Below are 19604 nucleotides of genomic sequence, written 5' to 3' on the forward strand. Positions count from 1 at the left end.
GCACTTGGGTGCCAGCGCTACAAGCAAAGAGGAAGCCCAAAGAAAGGAAAGGGGTACCAAGATGGCCAGGTTTCTCTTATTCAGAAGCCTGTCTGGCTTGTCCTGGAAAAAGAAGGAGCTGTTACACAAAACCAGGGTTGGTACTGCATGCTACTGAAAAAAGATTATATAGGGGGGTTGATGAATGGAAAAGAGCTAGAGGATGAACGTGGGGAGAGGGGAATGTACACAAACGGATGGCATTTTTCTACCCAAAGTTACCTCAAGCTCTCGCAGGATCCCGGATTGGCCGCACGTCTCCAGGTCTTCTAGCGCTTGGGACCAGAAGTTCTCTTCTTGGTCTGGCTCCGTCCCATCGTGCCCCACAGTGAACCTGTTTGAAACACAATGGGAAGTTTTAACCGCCTATTACATCAAAACTACGGCGGCCAATGAGCAGGCAGGTGTCACGGAGATGAACGCAGGGGACGACCAATGATCTGTGCAGGCTATGGTGAGGCTCTTGAAGAGAGACACATACAGACACACCCGGTGCGGTCGGACACACTGAGATGGACGGTGATGTCCTGGTGGATTGTGGGGCTTTGGGTTATGAAGTGAAAGGGCCGGATTGGTTTGGGGAAGCAGTGCAGGTTAACAGGCACACAGCACTGAACCTCACCTGCTGTCTGAGATTAAACCGGTGGGCAGCGTGGATGCCCTGTAATGGGAGATCAGCTTCAATCAATAACACAAACGGCAGGTGTAGAGTCAAACCAGATCACTCAGTCTGTCACTTTTTAACAGCTGTGTTTTAGCCTTTACATCTTGTACACAACACATTTTGAGGGCGTTCATCTAAAAAGCATTTTACCACCACTCTCAGATGACAAAGAAATATGTGTTGGAGAAGATGGGGGATGTTTTGCATTATACAAATTTTATTTAAATACAGACTGCAGAATGCTGAAAATATTTGAAAAGACTGAATGCATAAAAGTACAGGTAGATTCTTCTCCTTAGAGCAAGCTTTTATTCTGTATTTCCAGAGTATATAAGATGTTTTCCAGCTGCTTTGCTATAGTTCCTAAAATTGACAAACATGAAATGGCTCTTGCAGCCCATTTACCTCCATAATACAACATATTTCTGAGTGAAAAAATAGAGGCATGCATGCAAATACTAAAAAAGTAATTAAAATCTAATTATCACTCAAAATGTTTTCTGTGAAAAGTGTATATAGCTGAAAATCTTGATTTCCTGTTGTCCAAATTAGTGTCAATTCTGTTACCGTCAAACTCTGTTACCAAGGTAGAGTAACAGTATTGACAGTATGTAACAGAATTGACAGTCATACACAGAGAAACACTCTCTCTCTCTCACACACACACACACACACACACACACACACACACACACACACACACACACACACACACACGACTGTCAACACTGTTTCTCTACCTTGGTAACAGAGTTTGATAGTAACAGAATTGACACTGACTAATTCGGACAGCAGGAAATCATGATTTTCAGCTATATAAGACACTTTTTACAGATAATATTTTATTGTTATGGCCTGTAACATCTTGTAATCCATGACAATGAGAACCAAATTATTATAATGATTAAAAATATAACCTTTTGAAAAAAGCAGAAAAAGACACCAAATGTACCTGAAATTATATAATCACCCATACATTATTTGTTTTGCTTAGCAATAGTGTGAATTTAACAAATAATAGCCATGTAAATAGTCAAACAGCATTGTTGTTGTCAACTAAAACTATTAACAAAGTATTTGGTTAAATTAAAAATTAAATTAGAAATGTTGCGTTACCAACTAATTGATAAAACATTCAATAAAGTTTAAGTTGAAATACTAAAATTACTAAAACTGAAATAGAAATAGATTAAAGCAAAAACATTCAAAATATTAATAAATACTATAAATAACACTAAAATAACACTGACGTCAACTTTAATACCAATTGAAGTCAACTATGTGCCAACTATTTCAATCCACAGTTAATAAAATGAATGAATGTGCAATTAGTAAATGGTAATCCTAACATAGTTAGTACCCACTCATCTGCTTTTCAGCCAATCACTTACAACTAATGGATGAAAGTTATGCCAGCTAATTAATATTCATGAGCCAGGCTGATTTATAATGATTCTACTTTTCGGATCATTCCTACAGCCCTGATTTTATCCATCAGGTTCTAACTGGATTGTGAAAAATCTGCATAACAAGACCAGGGATGTGTATTAAGGAAGCAAGCAAATGAGGTCAACTTTGATGTCATTTTAACTTTAAGGCAGCACAGTATCACCATTAAATGGAAACTGTACAGTCCTGAGTTGAAAACTCAAAGAGTGATCATAACTCTAGTGTCAGCTAAATACTTTAAAAAGGCCTTCTTTCTTCCTAAGAGCCGCTGGCTTCATTACTGCACACGGGGGCCCTTTACGCCTTTGATCTACAGCACAATGAATCTGAATTACAAATATTCAACAGCATGAGCTAACAAAGAAGAAAGTAGAATCGCCCCAAAAACGATCGATCAAAGCTCCAGTAACAGCCTGTTTCACAATAAAATGTGCTGCAAATGTACCGCACAGCTGAGTTAATATTATGACTGAGAGTCACATTTTAGGTTGAAACAAAGACTATTACATGGAATTCAGAGAAATGTCGCTGAAGACCCACTTAATGTGAATATTAAAGTCAGTTCACTTCTTAAAAATTGTACTGATGGTCTTGTCTGAGATTGTCTTTCGAATTTAATGAATTTGAGAAGTCAACAAAACATTTTAATAGATGCGGTTAAGCAGCATTGCCTTCACACAATACCGTTCTGTACAGTCTGGCACTAAACTAGTCCGTGATTCAATGGATATTGACGCATCAGTACTTCATTTCTAGGAAAATAAAGAGGTAATAACTTTTATGGAATAATAATGTCTTCAGTGGCAAAAAAAAGTTCAATCTATTTCACTCAGAAGTCTTGTGTACTTTGCTAATGTAATATAAAATCCATCCAATGAATTCAAGACATCACATTAACCACCTAATAAACCTGGCGGCCTTAACTCCCTGAAACTTCCTAACTCTTCCATCCAGATAGCGAAATTCTCTGTTTTTACTGTTATTTCTTATGTGTTCCATTATTATTATTATGTATTTGGTTCTTCTTTATGTAAAGCACTTTGAATTACCATTGTGTATGAAATGTGCTATACAAATAAAATCGCCTTGCCTTGCCTAATATATACTTAATATTTCACTCACAAATGAAAATTCTCTCATTATTTGTCATTAATTTCATGTTGTTCCAAACCTGTATGACTTGTTTTCCCCACAGAACAAAAGCAGCAGCTTTGAAGAACTTCTATGCAGCTCTCTTGAACACAATGATATAGACCACAGTGGTCAAGGTGAAGAAAAAATGAACAAAAATAACAGCATATTGTTTTGGAACAACATGAGGGTGAACACATAGTAAACCATTCCTATAAAAAATAAATTAACAAAATGAAGATTCATTTTATATGCTGTAATGTGTATTTAAACGACTGAGTATAGTTATCAAGCAGTCTGTTGACGTACCCGCTAGCGCTTGGCCTGTCCCATTCATCCACACCGAGTCCAAAGTCCGGCAGTATGTTGTTCCTCTGCCGGCTGCTGTTCACTGGGGAGAGGCTGCCCCGGCTGGGCTTGGCATTCCTCCACTCATGGCTGTGGAAACTGTAGCCCGATGCCTGGAAACCCGTGGGAGCTGAAACAAACACAGACAACCAGAGTCCAAAATGTACTTTTTGCCACTTTTGCCAATAGCGGGTAAATTGAGAAAATTTACTATCCATAAATATTTCTTACATGCCTTGAAATTGTATTTTGCATGTTTAATATTTAAATAATAATAATAATAATTTCAGTTTGGATAAAATAGCTAAATGATTCCATTGAACAACACAAATAACTTTATTATTATTATTATTAATGATAATGGTAACACATTTAAAGTTCCATTTGTTAACAATAATTAACTACATTCGTTAACATGAACTAACAATGAAAAATACTTCATTAGCATTTATTAATTAGGGATGCACCGATATGAAAATTTTGGCTGATACCGATAACCAATAATTCTTTATATTTGAAAGCCGATAACCGATATATTGGCCGATAAATCTAAATCAAAATGTTTATATCATTTTTTGAGAACCTGATTATAAGAACAAAAAATTAAAAGCCTATATGACAGACTTGAGCTGTACGATGCACTTAACTGTATTTTCCTTTCTGAAGTGATTTCAGTCATATTTCAAGCAATTCAAAAGCATAATGGAAGTGAAGTGTCTCAGCTGAAGGAAATAATCAATTATTTATCAGCTTTAATAAATCGGCCCGATAACGATAACATTAAAAATGAACATATATCGGCCGATACCGATATGGTGGCCCTATCATTTTATTTTAGCTAAATTCAATTGAGCTAAAATAAGTAAATGATTACATTGAAATAAAAATAACAAAAAAAAAGTATTATTACTATAAATAAATCAAAGTTGTTTGACAAAATGCATGTTGTTGTTCTTGCTACAATTACAAGCCAGTTGGCAAGATCACAATGTTACTCACATTTGGCAATGACATGTGCTTTTTTTACCCTGCACACAACATTAGCCTGCTGATATGAGGGGGAAAAAAATCAATTTTATTAAATGAAAGAGAAAAAAAAGCTGTGGCAATAAACTGTTCCCAGAAGAAAGAGTACATTTCTGCATTACGCTGCACTCTCACACAACACCGGCGCAGGAGCTGCTGGATGCACGGGTTCCCAGGCTCCGCTCATTAATCTGGCTCAAGACTGCTGGAGGGTAGGGTGAGGAGGACTATAGGGAGAGTGGAGAACAACATGCTAGCTGTGTTCACACACTCATCTCCGGAGGGAGCCACAGCATTGTGTTTCATACGCTTTGGTCTGATTTTCCCTCGGTGACCGCCGCCAAGAGCTGCATAGCCTCAGGGTTTTAAGATTCACCAGCAATTCAATAAGGATTAACTGCATGTGATTTGTTCACCCCTCAGGGCTCGAGAAGGTGGAGGAATCCTTAATAAGACACTCTTGATAGCTATTTTAGTGTTATGTCCCTTTTTCAAGGAAAGATTGGAAATGCAGAATAATGACACATATAGGCATTAATATCCCTTTAAACTGCGCATGCCACTGATGTTGATCCTACGCAGATCGCAATGTGCAGAAGCCAGACTCAAAAAGACAAACAAAACCAGCAATAATGTCTCGAATCGGAGTTAAAATGGTCCACTGATTTTATGGAATAGAAGCTGTGAGAAATCTTGTTCATGGAAAATGCACAATGCTAATTAATGCGCAAGACAAGGAAACAGTGCAGAGTTCATAGTGGCACCAAATGTCAAAAATAATGACTGTTATAAACATAGAGAAGCATGTTATTTTATATTATAATATTACATTGTTATTTTTATGCCTTGCTTTCTAAAGGTCCCAACAAATAAGACATAGCAAAAAGACAAAACAGGTTATCTTGAAAAAACAAGACAGAAAAACAACAGTAACTCTACACCAGTGATTCTCAACTGGTTTTGCCATCAAATTGGTTTATTATACAAAAGTCAATAGAAATTATTTATTAAAGGGTTAGTTCACCCAAAAATGAAATTTCTGTAATTAATTACTCACCCTCATGTTGTTTCAAACCGTCTTCGGAGCACAAATTAAGATATTTTTTATGAAATCCGAATGCTTTCTGATCTTCCTGCAACGTCATAACAAATTTTAAGGCCCAGAAAGGTAGTAAAGACATCGTTAAAATAGTCCATGTGACTACAGTGGTTCAAACTTGATATTATGAAGCGACAAGAATACTTTTTGTGCGCAAAAACAAAACAAAAATAACCATTTAAAAATAGTCTCCTATGCTGTTGACGTAGTAAACACAGAACAGCGCTTCCAGGTTCTACGTCAGAATGCTGGTTCAGTCATTATTTTTGTTTTGTTTTTGCATACAAAAAGTATTCTCGTTGCTTCATAACATTAAAGGTGCCCTAGAATCAAAATTTGAATTTACCTCGGCATAGTTGAATAACAAGAGTTCAGTACATGGAAAAGACATACATTGAGTTTCAAACCCCATTGCTTCCTCCTCCTTATGTAAATCTCATTTGTTTAAAAGACTTCTGGAAAACACGCGGATCTCAACATAACACCGACTGTTACGTAACAGTCGGGATCATTAATATGTATGACCCCAATATTTGCATATATGCCAGCCCATGTTCAAGCCATTAGACAAGGAAAGGCAGTATTAACATCTGGATCTGTGCACAGACACGGTAAGCAAGCAAGAACAACAGCGAAAAATGGCAGATGGAGCAATAATAACTGACATGATCCATTATAGCAGGATATTTTTAGTGATATTTGTAAATTGTCTTTCTAAATGTTTCATTAACATGTTGCTAATGTACTGTTAAATGTGGTTAAAGTTACCATCGTTTCTTACTGTATTCACGGAGACAAGAGCCGTCGCTATTTTCATAATTAAACACTTGCAGTCTGTATAATTCATAAACACAACTTCATTCTTTGTAAATCTCTCCAACAGTGTAGCATTAGCCGTTAGCCACAGAGCATAGCCTCAAACTCATTCAGAATCAAACGTAAACATCAAAATAAATACTTTACTCACATAATTCGAAGCATGCATACAGCATGCATGACGAACATCTTGTAAAGATCCATTTGAGGGTTATATTAGCTGTGTGAACTTTGTAAATGCACTGTAATATAATCGAGAGCTCGTGTGGCTGGGAGCAGGCGAATTAAAGGGGCGGCGCACTGCCAAAATCAGTGTATAGTTAATGATGCCCCAAAATAGGCAGTTAAAAAAATTTATAAAAAAAAATCTATGGGGTATTTTGAGCTGAAACTTCACAGACACATTCAGGGGACACCTTAGACTTATATTACATCTTGTGAAAAAGCATTCTTGGGCACCTTTAATGTTGAACCACTGCAGTCACATGGACTATTTTAACAATGTCTTTACTACTTCTCTGGACCTTAAAAATTGTTTTGACGTTGCAGGGAGATCAGAAAGCTCTCGGATTTCATCAAAAATATCTTAATTTGTGTTGTGAAGATGAATGAAGGTCTTACGGGTGTGGAACGACAGGAATTTAATTTTTGGTGAACTACCCTTTAATATTACCACTACTGCAGGGTACAGAATATGCCAGATAAATTAAATGGGTAGAATAGAAAAATTGAATACATTCACTGCATATTTATTGTAGTCTGCGATAAAAAAAAGAAAAAAAAAAGTGTGTGTGAAAAAATATCTATTTATATATATACACGTACAATATTATTATTATTATTAACAGAAATTCACATGTCTGGTAAGTCTTTTTGCTCAGCCCAACAGAAATATGTTTTACTCAGCAAGAACAAAAATATAGAATATTGCATACAGGTAGACCATTAATCGTATTAGAAGCAAGACATATGGTTTCTTTAACTTTTCATCCGAGGTATCTAGTTCAGAGTCAGCTTTCGCCTTATCTCCAGATACAGCTGTACTAGTTGAATCCCATAAGGGCCAATAGTTTGCCAGCAACCTTGAATTTATGCTCTGTCCACATCATCCATAATTTAAAGCACAGATTGCTGCTCCCTGTGAATGGTTTTCGTATCTCTGCAGCCATCTGAGATTCATTTATGTATGGAGCACTGAGAGAAAGAATAGTGCTGCCTGAGGGGAGGAGAGCAACCATATGAACCTGTTAACATGAGCGGAAAGTGGCTTTCCACCCCATCAGAGCGAGGGACATGGAAAATAACATGAGATGAAAGGTACTTTTGAGGAGGTGTATGTCAGCAGCACTGGGATGAATGAATTATCTCTATAAATGAAAATGACTGATGACCAGGCCCGGATTAAGAACACGTTGGGCCCTGGGGCTATAGCAACACCAAGGGCCCCCTTTCATCTGATTGCCATGCCACAGTGTCTTGTACCACAAGAATTTTTTTTTATTGTTATTATTTTTATATTTTTACAAATTTCATTTTATCAAATCATTTTATATAAGCACAAGCACACTAAATATTCCATGCTATTTAACATATTTTAAAATATATTTAACATATAAAATATTTAACATATTTTAAAATTGTATTGCATATATTGCTGACACAATAATTCTTTCCGCTAATTAACACAAAATAAACTATTTTGAAGAATGTGGGTAACCAAACAGTTGATGGTCCCCAGTGATTTCCACATTATATTTTTTTCCTACTATGAAAATTAATGGGGACCAGCATTCTTCAAAATATTTTCTTTTGTGTTCAAAAGAAAGAAACTCATTCAGGTTTAAAACAACTTGAAAGGGAGTATGTGATGACAGGATTTTAATTTTTGGGTGAACTATCCCTTTAAGGACAAGGGTCCACATGCTAACTATTAGGATGCTGTCACTTTAAGACCTGCACGCGTCCGATTTTCTCAACTCATTTCAGACATAACCAACTGTGTTTATCTAAACCTTTTGTGTATTTGACAGTATTATAGCGCAATCAGACGCGAAAGATGAAGTCCAGTAGTCAGGTGCTGTTTGACAGGCTAAGTGTGTGTGCACGCTTCGGGTGTATGGGGTCAGAAAAAGCGCATCTCAGAACAGCACACGAATGACATGTTTAACTGGCAGGGCTTTAAAGCACATGCAAATAAAGAACTTTTGTGATTGCGAATAAGTGCAGTGTCCCATGAGTAACTCTACCGCTGTGTTAACATGTGATGTGAATGTGTCGAGGTCGAGTTGTATGGATGGAGGCACCAGAACTGCAACTGATAGAATGTGCTTCAAACGCAGATAGTGGAGACAAGTCACACGACATTGGTGTTCGTCAAAAAACAGTAGGAAAGTTAATTCGGGATATTTACACGGGTGATGATGAAGAGAGAAAAACACTGACATTCTGAATTCAAACGGCAATAAAATCATTCGACTCGTCCCTGTAAATGTTGAAAACACCTTACTTTTCATGAGAAACAATTACCATCAGAATAGGGCTTAACTCGTTATAAGAATAATAACTTGCTGCAGCTGCTATCTCACCTTCTTCAGCGTGTAAAGCACGCAGATCGGCGACGGTGTCGGTGGGTGAAGATAATTGTGAGCTGCCGCTTCACGCGGGGTCTTCCGCTGGCTTGGATGTTTTATGTGAACCGAAGTAGTTAGTTAGTTTGGGAATTTTTGCTGTAAGATTATCACCCCTTTTCTCCCTTTCAAGCTTATTTTTCCTTTTTTGCGCACCACTATCACTTTTGTTTATTATTTTGAACACCAGCGAGGCTGAACAAGCAATAAAGGCCAATTTCCCATTTTCTGCATAAGGCAAAGAGGCGTTTCCCGATGTCATGGCGCGAATTGTAAAGTGATTTTGATTGGATGGTGATTTATCAGTCAGGCACATTTTCCAATCATTTTTTCTTATTATTTTATTACACACAAATCAACCACCTTTGACTTGTCAATCTCATTTCCTCCAGCCAATCACGGGCCCCCTCTTCCCGCGGGCCCTGGGGCTTAAGCCCCACCTAGCCCTTATGTTAATCCGGCCCTGCTGATGACATTCAGATATTAAAGGGAATGAGGTTAAGGTTTGGCTTACTGACAGACGCTAATATATTACTAATCAGATTATTTTGTATTTTTACATATACATTTGCATTTTCAAAAGGAAATATATATAGTCATTTATGGGTGGAAACCTTGTATCTCCAAAAATGCTACTTTTCAGGAAATGGAAAAGTATGTTTATATATATATATATATAAATTAAACTGTTGTCAAAGTTGATATTGTGGCTTTGGTCACACTTTAGATTAGGGTCCAATTCTCACTATTAACTACAACTTTTGCCTCAATAAACTCCTAATTTCTGCGTATTAATAGTTAATAAGGTACTTAAAGGTGCCCAAGAATGCTTTTTCACAAGATGTAATATAAGTCTAAGGTGTCTCCTGAATGTCTCTGTGAAGTTTCAGCTCAAAATACACCATAGATTTTTTTTAATTAATTTTTTAACTGCCTATTTTGGGGCATCATTAACTATGCACTGATTTTTTCAGCGCGCCGCCCCTTTAATTCGCCTGCTCCCTGCCACACGAGCTCTCGACTATATTACAGTGCATTTACAAAGTTCACACAGCTAATATAACCCTCAAATGGATCTTTACAAGATGTTCGTCATGCATGCTGTATGCATGCTTCGAATTATGTGAGTAAAGTATTTATTTTGATGTTTACGTTTGATTCTGTATGAGTTTGAGGCTATGCTCTGTGGCTAACGGCTAATTCTACACTGTTGGAGAGATTTATAAAGAATGAAGTTGTGTTTATGAATTATACAGACTGCCAGTGTTTAAAAATGAAATGAATACAGTAAGAAACGATGGTAACTTTAACCACATTTAACAGTACATTAGCAACATGCTAATGAAACATTTAGAAAGACAATTTACAAATATCATTAAAAATATCATGTTATCATGGATCATGTCAGTTATTATTGCTCCATCTGCCATTTTTCGCTGTTGTTCTTGCTGGCTTACCTTGTCTGTGCACAGATCCAGCCGTTAATACTGCCTTTCCTTGTCTAATGGCTTGAACATGGGCTGGCATATATGCAAATATTGGGGTCATACATATTAATGATCCCGACGTAACAGTCGGTGTTATGTTGAGATCCGCCTGTTTTCCGGAAGTCTTTTAAACAAATGAGATTTACATAAGAAGGAGGAAGCAATGGGGTTTGAAACTCAATGTATGTCTTTTCCATGTACTGAACTCTTGTTATTTAACTATGCCGAGGTAAATTCAAATTTTGATTCTAGGGCACCTTTAAGTTTAGGTATTGGGTAGGATTTAGGGATGTAGAATATGGTCATGCAGAATTATGCATTAATATGTGCTTTCTAAGTACTAATAAACAGCTAATATCCTTGAAATGTGCTTGCTAATAAACAACTAGTTAATAGTGAGATTGGACCCTAGTGAGAGTTTTACCCTGGCTTTCTGTATGGTCAGACACTTACATGTGGCATTATATTATTATCATTTGATTTGACCAAAATCATGTTCAAATGGAGTTACAAGGTTTTTGACCAGCCAATTTCTGAGAATTTCAGTCGAACGTGTTTTGTCCATCATTAGAACGGGCGCATCTGAGGCAGCAAATGTGTCGCATTATGTTTTCATCAACTTGCAGGTTATAAAGTTTATTGTAGCTATATGTGGATTCTCAGTTTTTGTCAATTGGCCAAAATCTCATGTTATTAAAGACGAAGTGCTACGCACAGGCTGTTGAAGACCGTATTGGACTCGACAAGAAACACTAGACTAACACAGTCTTCTTAAACTTTGTGGATCATTAACAAATTGTCATTTCAGCAATTATTTTCACTAATATTCATATACACAGGTGAGCGTAGGAGTAATGCATATATGTATTATTCATAAATGAATAGAAACCATTTCTCTGAATTTAACATTCAAATGTGTGATGTTCCTACTTGGCATTCTCGATGCAAGCTATGATTGCGATTAGTTTTGACCAGGAGGCCTCAGTGTCAGGAGAGCTGACTGCAATTCAAACCCATTACTGGCAAGTTATCCAAATGGCCATGTGTATCCCAGCGCTCATTAGGACTAATTTTCCACTTAGTAAAATAATGCATTGTTGCATATTAGCCCCAGCACTGTACCACCAGCTGGCCTAATAAAAGGCCCAATGCAGATTACTCGAAATAATTACTTGAGTAAATACATATCTGCAGGTCCAAAGAGAATGGAAAACTCAATTAAACCTAGACCTGCTGGGACTCAACCGAACCCCCAGGATGCAATGGGACAAACACTGCTTGGCGCTGTAGCTAATGTGCGAGAACAGGTGGTGTAACCATAGTGAACATAATGAACTCATACCAGGTCAAAAAAGACTGTATTGTATGTCGTGATATTAAAGAGACAGTTCACCAAAATGAAAATTCTGTCATTATTTACTCACTCCCATGTCATTCCAAAACAAATTAGTTTTTTTCCGACATAGAAAAAAAAAAAAAGTGCCCCAACACTACTTTTGCACTATAAGTCTTCTGAAGTCATATGATCTTAAATCTTATTCACATTAGCAAATATTTAAATCCTCATTATGTGCCTCATTATAGTGCTATGGTGAATTTTCCAGAGCAATTTTTGGAGCTTTTGATTTTGCTCAACCTCTAACTTTGTGTTTTGTGGAAGGAAAAAAACACATGGAATGACATGAGGATGAGTAACATTTGAAAGTTATCATAACGATGTTGCCTTTGTGCTAGGGGCCAACTAATTCGCTGGAAACCAAAGTTGATAACTAGTTGGCACTGACCATTTTGGAAACTTTTCAAACAAATGCCATCTCACTTGCAATTAGAAACTGAAACGCCGGCTGGAACATTCTAAATGACGGATATAATTTTGAGCAATTTACAAAAGTAATTTTGGCAAGAAACTTTCAACAAATAGGATGGTTCATGTCGCTATGCTGAAATAATGCAGCTCCAATTATATTTTGCCCAGAGGGTACCGGGACTTATTTACTGCAGGAAAACGTATTTAAAAGCTGAGAGGTAGAAACACTAATTGCATTTTGTGAAAAGTGCTAAAACGTTTTTAAAACTACACGCATTCAAATTTACCCTGGGTGCTGAAGGTGGCGTCGATGGCAGAACCATCCCAGGACTCCACTGCACTGTCCACACTGGGGATGGTGGTAGAATAGATGTCTGAGAGTTTACCAGCTTTCTGCCCAGCCTGACCCTCGTCCTCCATATCGCTCAGATCATTCAAGCGACCCGTTACCGAGGGCTGCTTCGGGCTTGGCACTATAGAAGGAACAAAATAAAGAAGATGATTGTCTGAGCCCACAGATCACAGTCAATAGACCAGAGAGATCCAGACTTTACTGGATATTGGGCTCACAAATCAGTGCTCATTTGATCTTTTGTTCTTGGATAAGGAACTTCACCTTGTCTACTGTCAGTCTACAGTATATGATAGATGGAGACAAAACTAATTAGACCTAAGGCTTTAATGACTCTCGGGTTGGCAGGTTTATTGCTTTTTAGAGCTACAAAGATGTACAGTACTGTGAGGGAGGTAATGTGTGTGAGAAAGAGTGACAGAGAAAAGAGAAGTTTGGGAAATATAATAAAAATAAGTACAATTAGTGAATAACAATAAGTAAACAATAATTAAAAAAAAACAAAAAAAACAAAACATATTTAATATGAGAATTAAGTAACCAAAAATGGTAAACAAACAACAACAACAATTTTTTCCTTCACTATCCACCCCAAATAATCTATTTAAATCAAATAAATAAACATAAATAGTTAAATGTGTTCAGACTTTTGACTTGTAGTGTACATATTAAAAGCCATTTGGTGGTAAGCTTGCATGTGTCTACTGAATGTGAGTCAGGACTCACATTCTCCCTGTTTCTTGATCTTCAGTGTGACGGACTCTCCTGCCATCTGCAGCAGGTGGATGGCCTCACTGAGAGGTTTGCCCTTTAAACTGTTGCTGTTAATGGCCAGTATGCGGTCACCAATGTGGATGGCACCGGTCCTGTGGAAACAAGAGCACAGCAACTTACTCTTTAAGGGCGGCTGCAATGCATCATTTCAAAAGCCCTTTTGTTCTTGTTGAAAACATGCATTCATTCAAATTAAATAGGGCTGTCCATAGATTAAAATATTTAATTGCGATTAATGTCTACAGGCAACACATTAACATATTCAGTACTTTCTGAGAAAAAGAAATATTTATACAAATTTTATAATTAGAATTCTAATTAAATATATATTCTTTATTATAATTAGAATTTAAATTAAATTATATAGTTTTATTTATATATTCTACTGAAAATATGACTTATTTAAAAGGATCTATTATGCCCTTTTATAAAGTCTTGAATTTGATTTTGGGTTCTACTAGAATAGGTTTTCATGCTTGAATGTTCAAAAAACACCTTATTTTTCACATATTTGTCATTGTTGCAGTACCGCACTTCTCAGTCTGTCAGTAACGCTCTGTTTAGTTCCTGTCTCTATGAAGCCCCTCCTTCTGAAAAGCGCAATGTGCTCTGATTGGTCGGCTGGACCAGTGTGTTGTGATACATCAACCGCTTCAAGTGTGTTTTGGAAATGTCATGCCCCTATAGCTGCGTCCGAAATCGAATACTTCTCTAATATATAGTATGCAAAAAACAGTATGCGAACAAAGTAGTATGTCCGAATTCATAGTATTCCAAAAACAGTAGGCGAAATGTACCCGGATGACTTACTATTTCCGGCGAGAGTCTGAAGTGCGCATATGATGGACACTTTATTATGCCATGAGGGCACAGGAGAGGATTTGTGAATGGAGTTGAAGGGACGTAATTGATGCTAGTATGTCATGTGACAGTAACAACATGGCGGATGTAGTACGTCCGAATTCATTCATACTACATGCATTCCTACTATATAGAACGTTCTTTTTTTAAACGGTCGTGAAGTAAATTTAAATTCAAATGTAGTACCACAGTATGCGATTCGGACGCAGCTTAGGAGTTTCAACACACTGCTAACGCAACTCAACCAGGCCTTGCCCCTGTTTTTGCGTATGCTTTTGGCGGGAATGGTTTAAACAAGGAATATTGTGACGTGTTTGTTCCTGAAAGAAAACTCAAGACTACAATCGAGGTGTTTCAGGGAGTTCAGAAACGGTGCTTACTGATATAGGGAATAAAGGCCTGTTTATACCAAGAATGATAACTATAAAGATAACTATATTGTCCATGCCAATGCACAGTATCATTCTGTTTATTCTAAGTGTGCACCGCAGTTTTGCCGTCTGTCGCTTTAAATGCTCGAACGCTTAAAGCAGAATGTATTCTGAATGGCTGTTCTGAATGTGATTCCAATGATATAGTTTGTCTGTGCCATTATCGTTATAGTTGTGGTGTAGAATCTGCTGTTCTTTTATATTTACAATGATTTTTAGAACGATGTCTTTATCGTTATAATTATCGCCCTTGGTGTGAACGGGCCTTAACTCCTTTTGGAGTGGACTTTGTGCTTTGAAACTTTGCAGACCTTTTTCTTGCACAAACAGCAACATTACACACTAAAGTAAGTTGAAAATGTAAAAAAAAAAGCATAACAGGTCATCTTTAAGATATTTCACATAAGCTCTCTCTCTCTATGTATATGTATATTTAGCTTAAGTGTGATATTTCATAACTGTTGACAGGCTTGAAAGCATGAACAGAGCCGTACCTCTCAGCCAGGCCACCTTTAGTGAGGCTGGAGATGATGATGGGGTCGAAGGGCTCCTCGGTGCCCGAGATTGTGATGCCCAGCGGCCCACCGTAGCGTTTCAGCTCCACCGTGTAAATGATGGCGCCGGAGCTCTCCTGCTCGTCTGCAACACAGGCCAACAGCACACGGGCGTCCCTATCAACACTGCCATCACGTAGGATACCTCACAGAGGGGCAGAGAGCAGAGCGAAGACACCCCTCACAACACCGGACAGAGAGAGGAGGTAAGGAGGAAGGGAGGGTGGGAGGATGGAGGAGGATTAACCAGAAAATAAAGAGAAAACATGAAGGAAGAGGAACCCAAAGGAAATGAGATAAAAATGCTAGGGCTGTCAATTTAATGTGCAATTGAACATTTGCGTCAAGTCCCGTCTGTTACTGATCAATCCTACCTTTACAACTGCTGTAATCTGACATTTTTTTTTCGAACTACATATAATTTTCAGATTGTATATAATTTGCTCTGTAAAAATAAAAAAATGTAGGAAAATGGAAATTTTGGAATGGAAAATGGAAAATGTACTGGTAATTTTCTGCCAGGACATTATCCAGTAATTTTACAGAAATTTCCGTTAAACCAAAAACACAACACAACGTAATTCAAAATACAGGGAAAACACCTGTAAAAAAAAAAAAAAACAATATGGAAAATTACTTCATATTTATACAGTACATTGTGCACTATATTTACAGATTTTTACACATTATGTAATTAATTCGATTCAAATTTCTAATTTATTGACCACCCTAAAAAAAAAACGAACTAAAAGTAAAATGTCTGATTATGCTTACAAAAAGTAATAAACTGGAGAAACGAAAAAGCAGGAAGAATGGGAAAGGAAGTAAAGGCAATTTGAGAGAAAAATGATGTAAGATAATAGAAGTGATGCATCTAGAAAAAAAAATAAACGAAAAAATGAGAAAGAGAAAATACAAGGGAGTGGCAAAATGGAGATATTCACATGCATAATGCTAAAAAATGGGATATCGGCTCAGTGATCCATTTCAGAAATGGATACTACACCTACCTCTACAAATCATACTTTTTATCATCCAAAGGAGAACTAAGCCTCCATGGCCTGGACCCACAATGCATTTCAAAAAGACTAAATGTCAGATGTCAGACATTTCTTTTTGCCCAAAGTGACTTCAAGCTGTATATTATATCAGTGTATGTGTGTCCTCAGGGGATTCTCTGTGCTAGTTGCTCTACCAGCTGAGCTACAGGAATCATAATGTAAATTAATTATAAGACTGAACTCATTTTGTATGCACTCAGCAAAGAGACGTGGCTATAACACCACCAAAATCCACTTGAAAGTGTTTTATAAAATATCTGTGGCGCTGATTCATAATGCTCAACATCAATTAAGAGGTCAACCTACCGTTTTGACACGACTACACCGAGAAGGAAATACGCTAAAGAGAAAGAGAAAAATAGAGGAAAAACTCGCAGATCCTCAGGGCAATCGTTGTCATCTCTCACCCGCATCCACATACTAATGAAGCGCTAATATCCGTCAGATCACAGCAGCTCTAGCTGCATAGGTTTGTGTTTGTGTGCCTGCGCTGGGGGTCTGGGGACGTTCGTTAACACGAGGTCGGCTCATTACGCATTTGTTTTTTTCGACGATGGACTAATGGAGAGATGGGAGGGAAATTACCCCCATTTAGCACGCCAGTTACCACGACCTCTCTCAGACTGATGATTTGTTTGGCACAGCAAAAAAGGCTTTGTGAAAAATGAATGTCGACCTTAATGTTCCCAGCAAGAAAGATCTAAACAAGCCTCCAGCTTAGGGCGAGGATCTGAAACACACAAGGTGCCATTTCACGGACACAGTGGATGTCCTGGATGAAATATGAATGCCAAATAAAAGTGATTCGGAGGTCTGCTTTGTAGTACGAGCATTATGCCCTTGTAGAAGACTATGAAGCAAAGGATTGTGGGTAAATGCTTTTATGAAGCTGGATGAGGGCTCTAAGGGTTTCTAATCAAATAATTTAACCAAACGAGCGTTAAATTGGAGCGATTAAACCTCATTTTCTTCTATGTGCACACTGCTCATAGTGTTAAGGGTGAACTGTGAGGTTGTGGAAGCGAGGAAAAGTGGGTATGTTGTTGCAGCCCAAAAGAAGAAGCGAAAGGTTTATCAGAAGGTCCTTTGGAGATAATGAAGATCTCACAGTGACATTTCTGACAGCAGAGCCACTTCAAACCCTCAGAGTCTGAACATGGCCTACCTCAACTTGAAGTAGGCCAGTTGTATTAAAAAAAATAAAAAATAATTTCTTTTTTGACTGAACTATCCCTTTAAATGGTTACAAAATCTCCAAGAAGTATAACTAGGCACTAACGCTGGGCGATATATCGAATAGTCAAATATATTTATAAAAGCTGTGATTAATTTATTCTGTGAATGAACATGTGCAATAAGAGGGTTGACCCATAAATAAGTAGCATTAGCTGGCCATGTGATCTCGATATCTTGGCTTTTTGTAAAATAAAACATTTATGTTCAATTTTGACTGTCAGTAATCTTTCTAAAGTACTATTCATTTATTTATGTGTAAAACCCTAACCTTTAACCCTTAAATGCATACCTCGGGTCTTTATTGACCCGGGACGTCATTCACTACCCTCCCTCTTATTCATTTTTTAAAGTTAAGCCCAAAGTATTATTTACTCTTTACGTGTACGCGAGGGTCAGCATACAGTGCACGTGACGCAAATTTCGTCATCAGAAGAGTACGCACATGTGCATTTTAAAGTTAAAGAAAAACTGCATAAAACAGAACAGACCGGAATGCATACAAGCTACAGCGATGATGGAGACCTACATAGATGAGAAATTGTGTGAAGAGGTTAGAAAGTACCCTTATTTACCCTCAACTCTAACATAAAAGAATACAAAGATGTTTACATGGGTTGTAACTTGTGGCGAGAGATTGCTCATGCCTGTGTACGCATACGAGTCAAATGAAGTATACTTTGGAAGGCTGTGCTTTCAACTGCGAGTGTTTGCATAAAAAACGAAGTATACCCAGGGCTTTAGACTTCAACCTACTTTTAATTTTTTATTATAAACAAAATAACAAGAAAAAAATATATATAAAAGAATGTCTTTTTTTTGTAGTAAAAAAAGTGTATAGGGTCACTAGGGTCGACCCGGGCCATGTAATAGTGCAAGTATATTTTTTCTCTCCATTAGTCTCACTGTCACTTGAAGTTGGATCTGGTGAAGAAGCTGTCAGATGCTGAGGCAGATGCTGAATGCAATAGGGAAATAAGTTCTGACGATGACGGTGATGATGCTCAAATTGAACCCTTCCAAGTTCCAAAAGGTAACAAAATATGCTTTATTTCATACTTTCGTAATTGTTATTAACATATCAGTAGAGTTTTGTACTATTGCGGCAGAATATATATATATATATATATATATATATATATATATATATATATATATATATATATATATATACACACTATCGTATATATATATATATTTATTTTTTAGATAATTAAAAAAGAATTATATATATATATATATACACATATAATATAATTCTTTTTTAATTATCTAAAAAATAAATTATGTAAATGCAGAAATAGATTTTTATGGTCATATAAGGCAAAAAAATATCAAAATATACTTGTTTTCTCTGTATTGTCCCCTACTTGATATTCTGTACTTAAGGGATTCATAGCTAATAATGCTGCCATGTTTTCTCTTATCTTGCCCTTTTTCTGTCCTTGCCGTATCTGTTTGAAACCATATTACATTAGAGTAGGTTAATCAGTCAGGTCCTAATAGCTTATTTTTTATCTTGATCCTGGCAAAAACACATTCACATTAGACGTCTTTGCTGAGGCCTTCTGTCCTTGCAGGGGGGGTTTTAGTGTAAATTTGTGTCCGTGTGGAGTGTGTAGTTGCAGAGGCTCAGAGGTACCTGAGTTGTCCTCGTCCTTGCGGATCTTGAGTTTAACCAGGTCTTCGCACTGCTGCAGGATTTGAACGGCGTCCTCCATGGAGCAGTTGTCCAGACGGATGTTGTCTATTGCCAGAAGCTTATCCCCCAGCTCCAGGGTGCCCGTTCTTTGAAGTACAATGAAAACCGTTACAAGCTTTTTGCAGAAGCACAACCAATGTAAC

At 37.2% G+C, this 19604-nt stretch overlaps 1 protein-coding gene across 10 annotated transcripts in view; it reads right to left on the reverse strand.

Annotated features, from left to right (window-relative positions):
* grip1 (glutamate receptor interacting protein 1) overlaps window positions 1-19604 on the reverse strand; it is a 307700-nt gene that overhangs the window by 8865 nt on the left and 279231 nt on the right. For 4 of the 10 annotated variants that reach the window (XM_048155158.1, XM_048155152.1, XM_048155153.1 and 1 more), the window contains exons 16-23: window positions 19402-19547; window positions 15406-15610; window positions 13572-13711; window positions 12781-12966; window positions 3593-3761; window positions 662-700; window positions 262-373; window positions 58-102 (exon numbers count right to left, since the gene is read on the reverse strand). In XM_048155158.1, coding sequence (XP_048011115.1) covers window positions 58-102; window positions 262-373; window positions 662-700; window positions 3593-3761; window positions 12781-12966; window positions 13572-13711; window positions 15406-15610; window positions 19402-19547 — 1042 coding nt within the window. The remainder of the gene's footprint in view (window positions 1-57; window positions 103-261; window positions 374-661; window positions 701-3592; window positions 3762-12780; window positions 12967-13571; window positions 13712-15405; window positions 15611-19401; window positions 19548-19604) is intronic. The other 6 variants (XM_048155156.1, XM_048155154.1, XM_048155162.1 and 3 more) reach the window with 6 other exon arrangements.

Source organism: Megalobrama amblycephala, linkage group LG14, assembly GCF_018812025.1.
Source record: "Megalobrama amblycephala isolate DHTTF-2021 linkage group LG14, ASM1881202v1, whole genome shotgun sequence".
NCBI lineage: Eukaryota > Metazoa > Chordata > Actinopteri > Cypriniformes > Xenocyprididae > Megalobrama > Megalobrama amblycephala.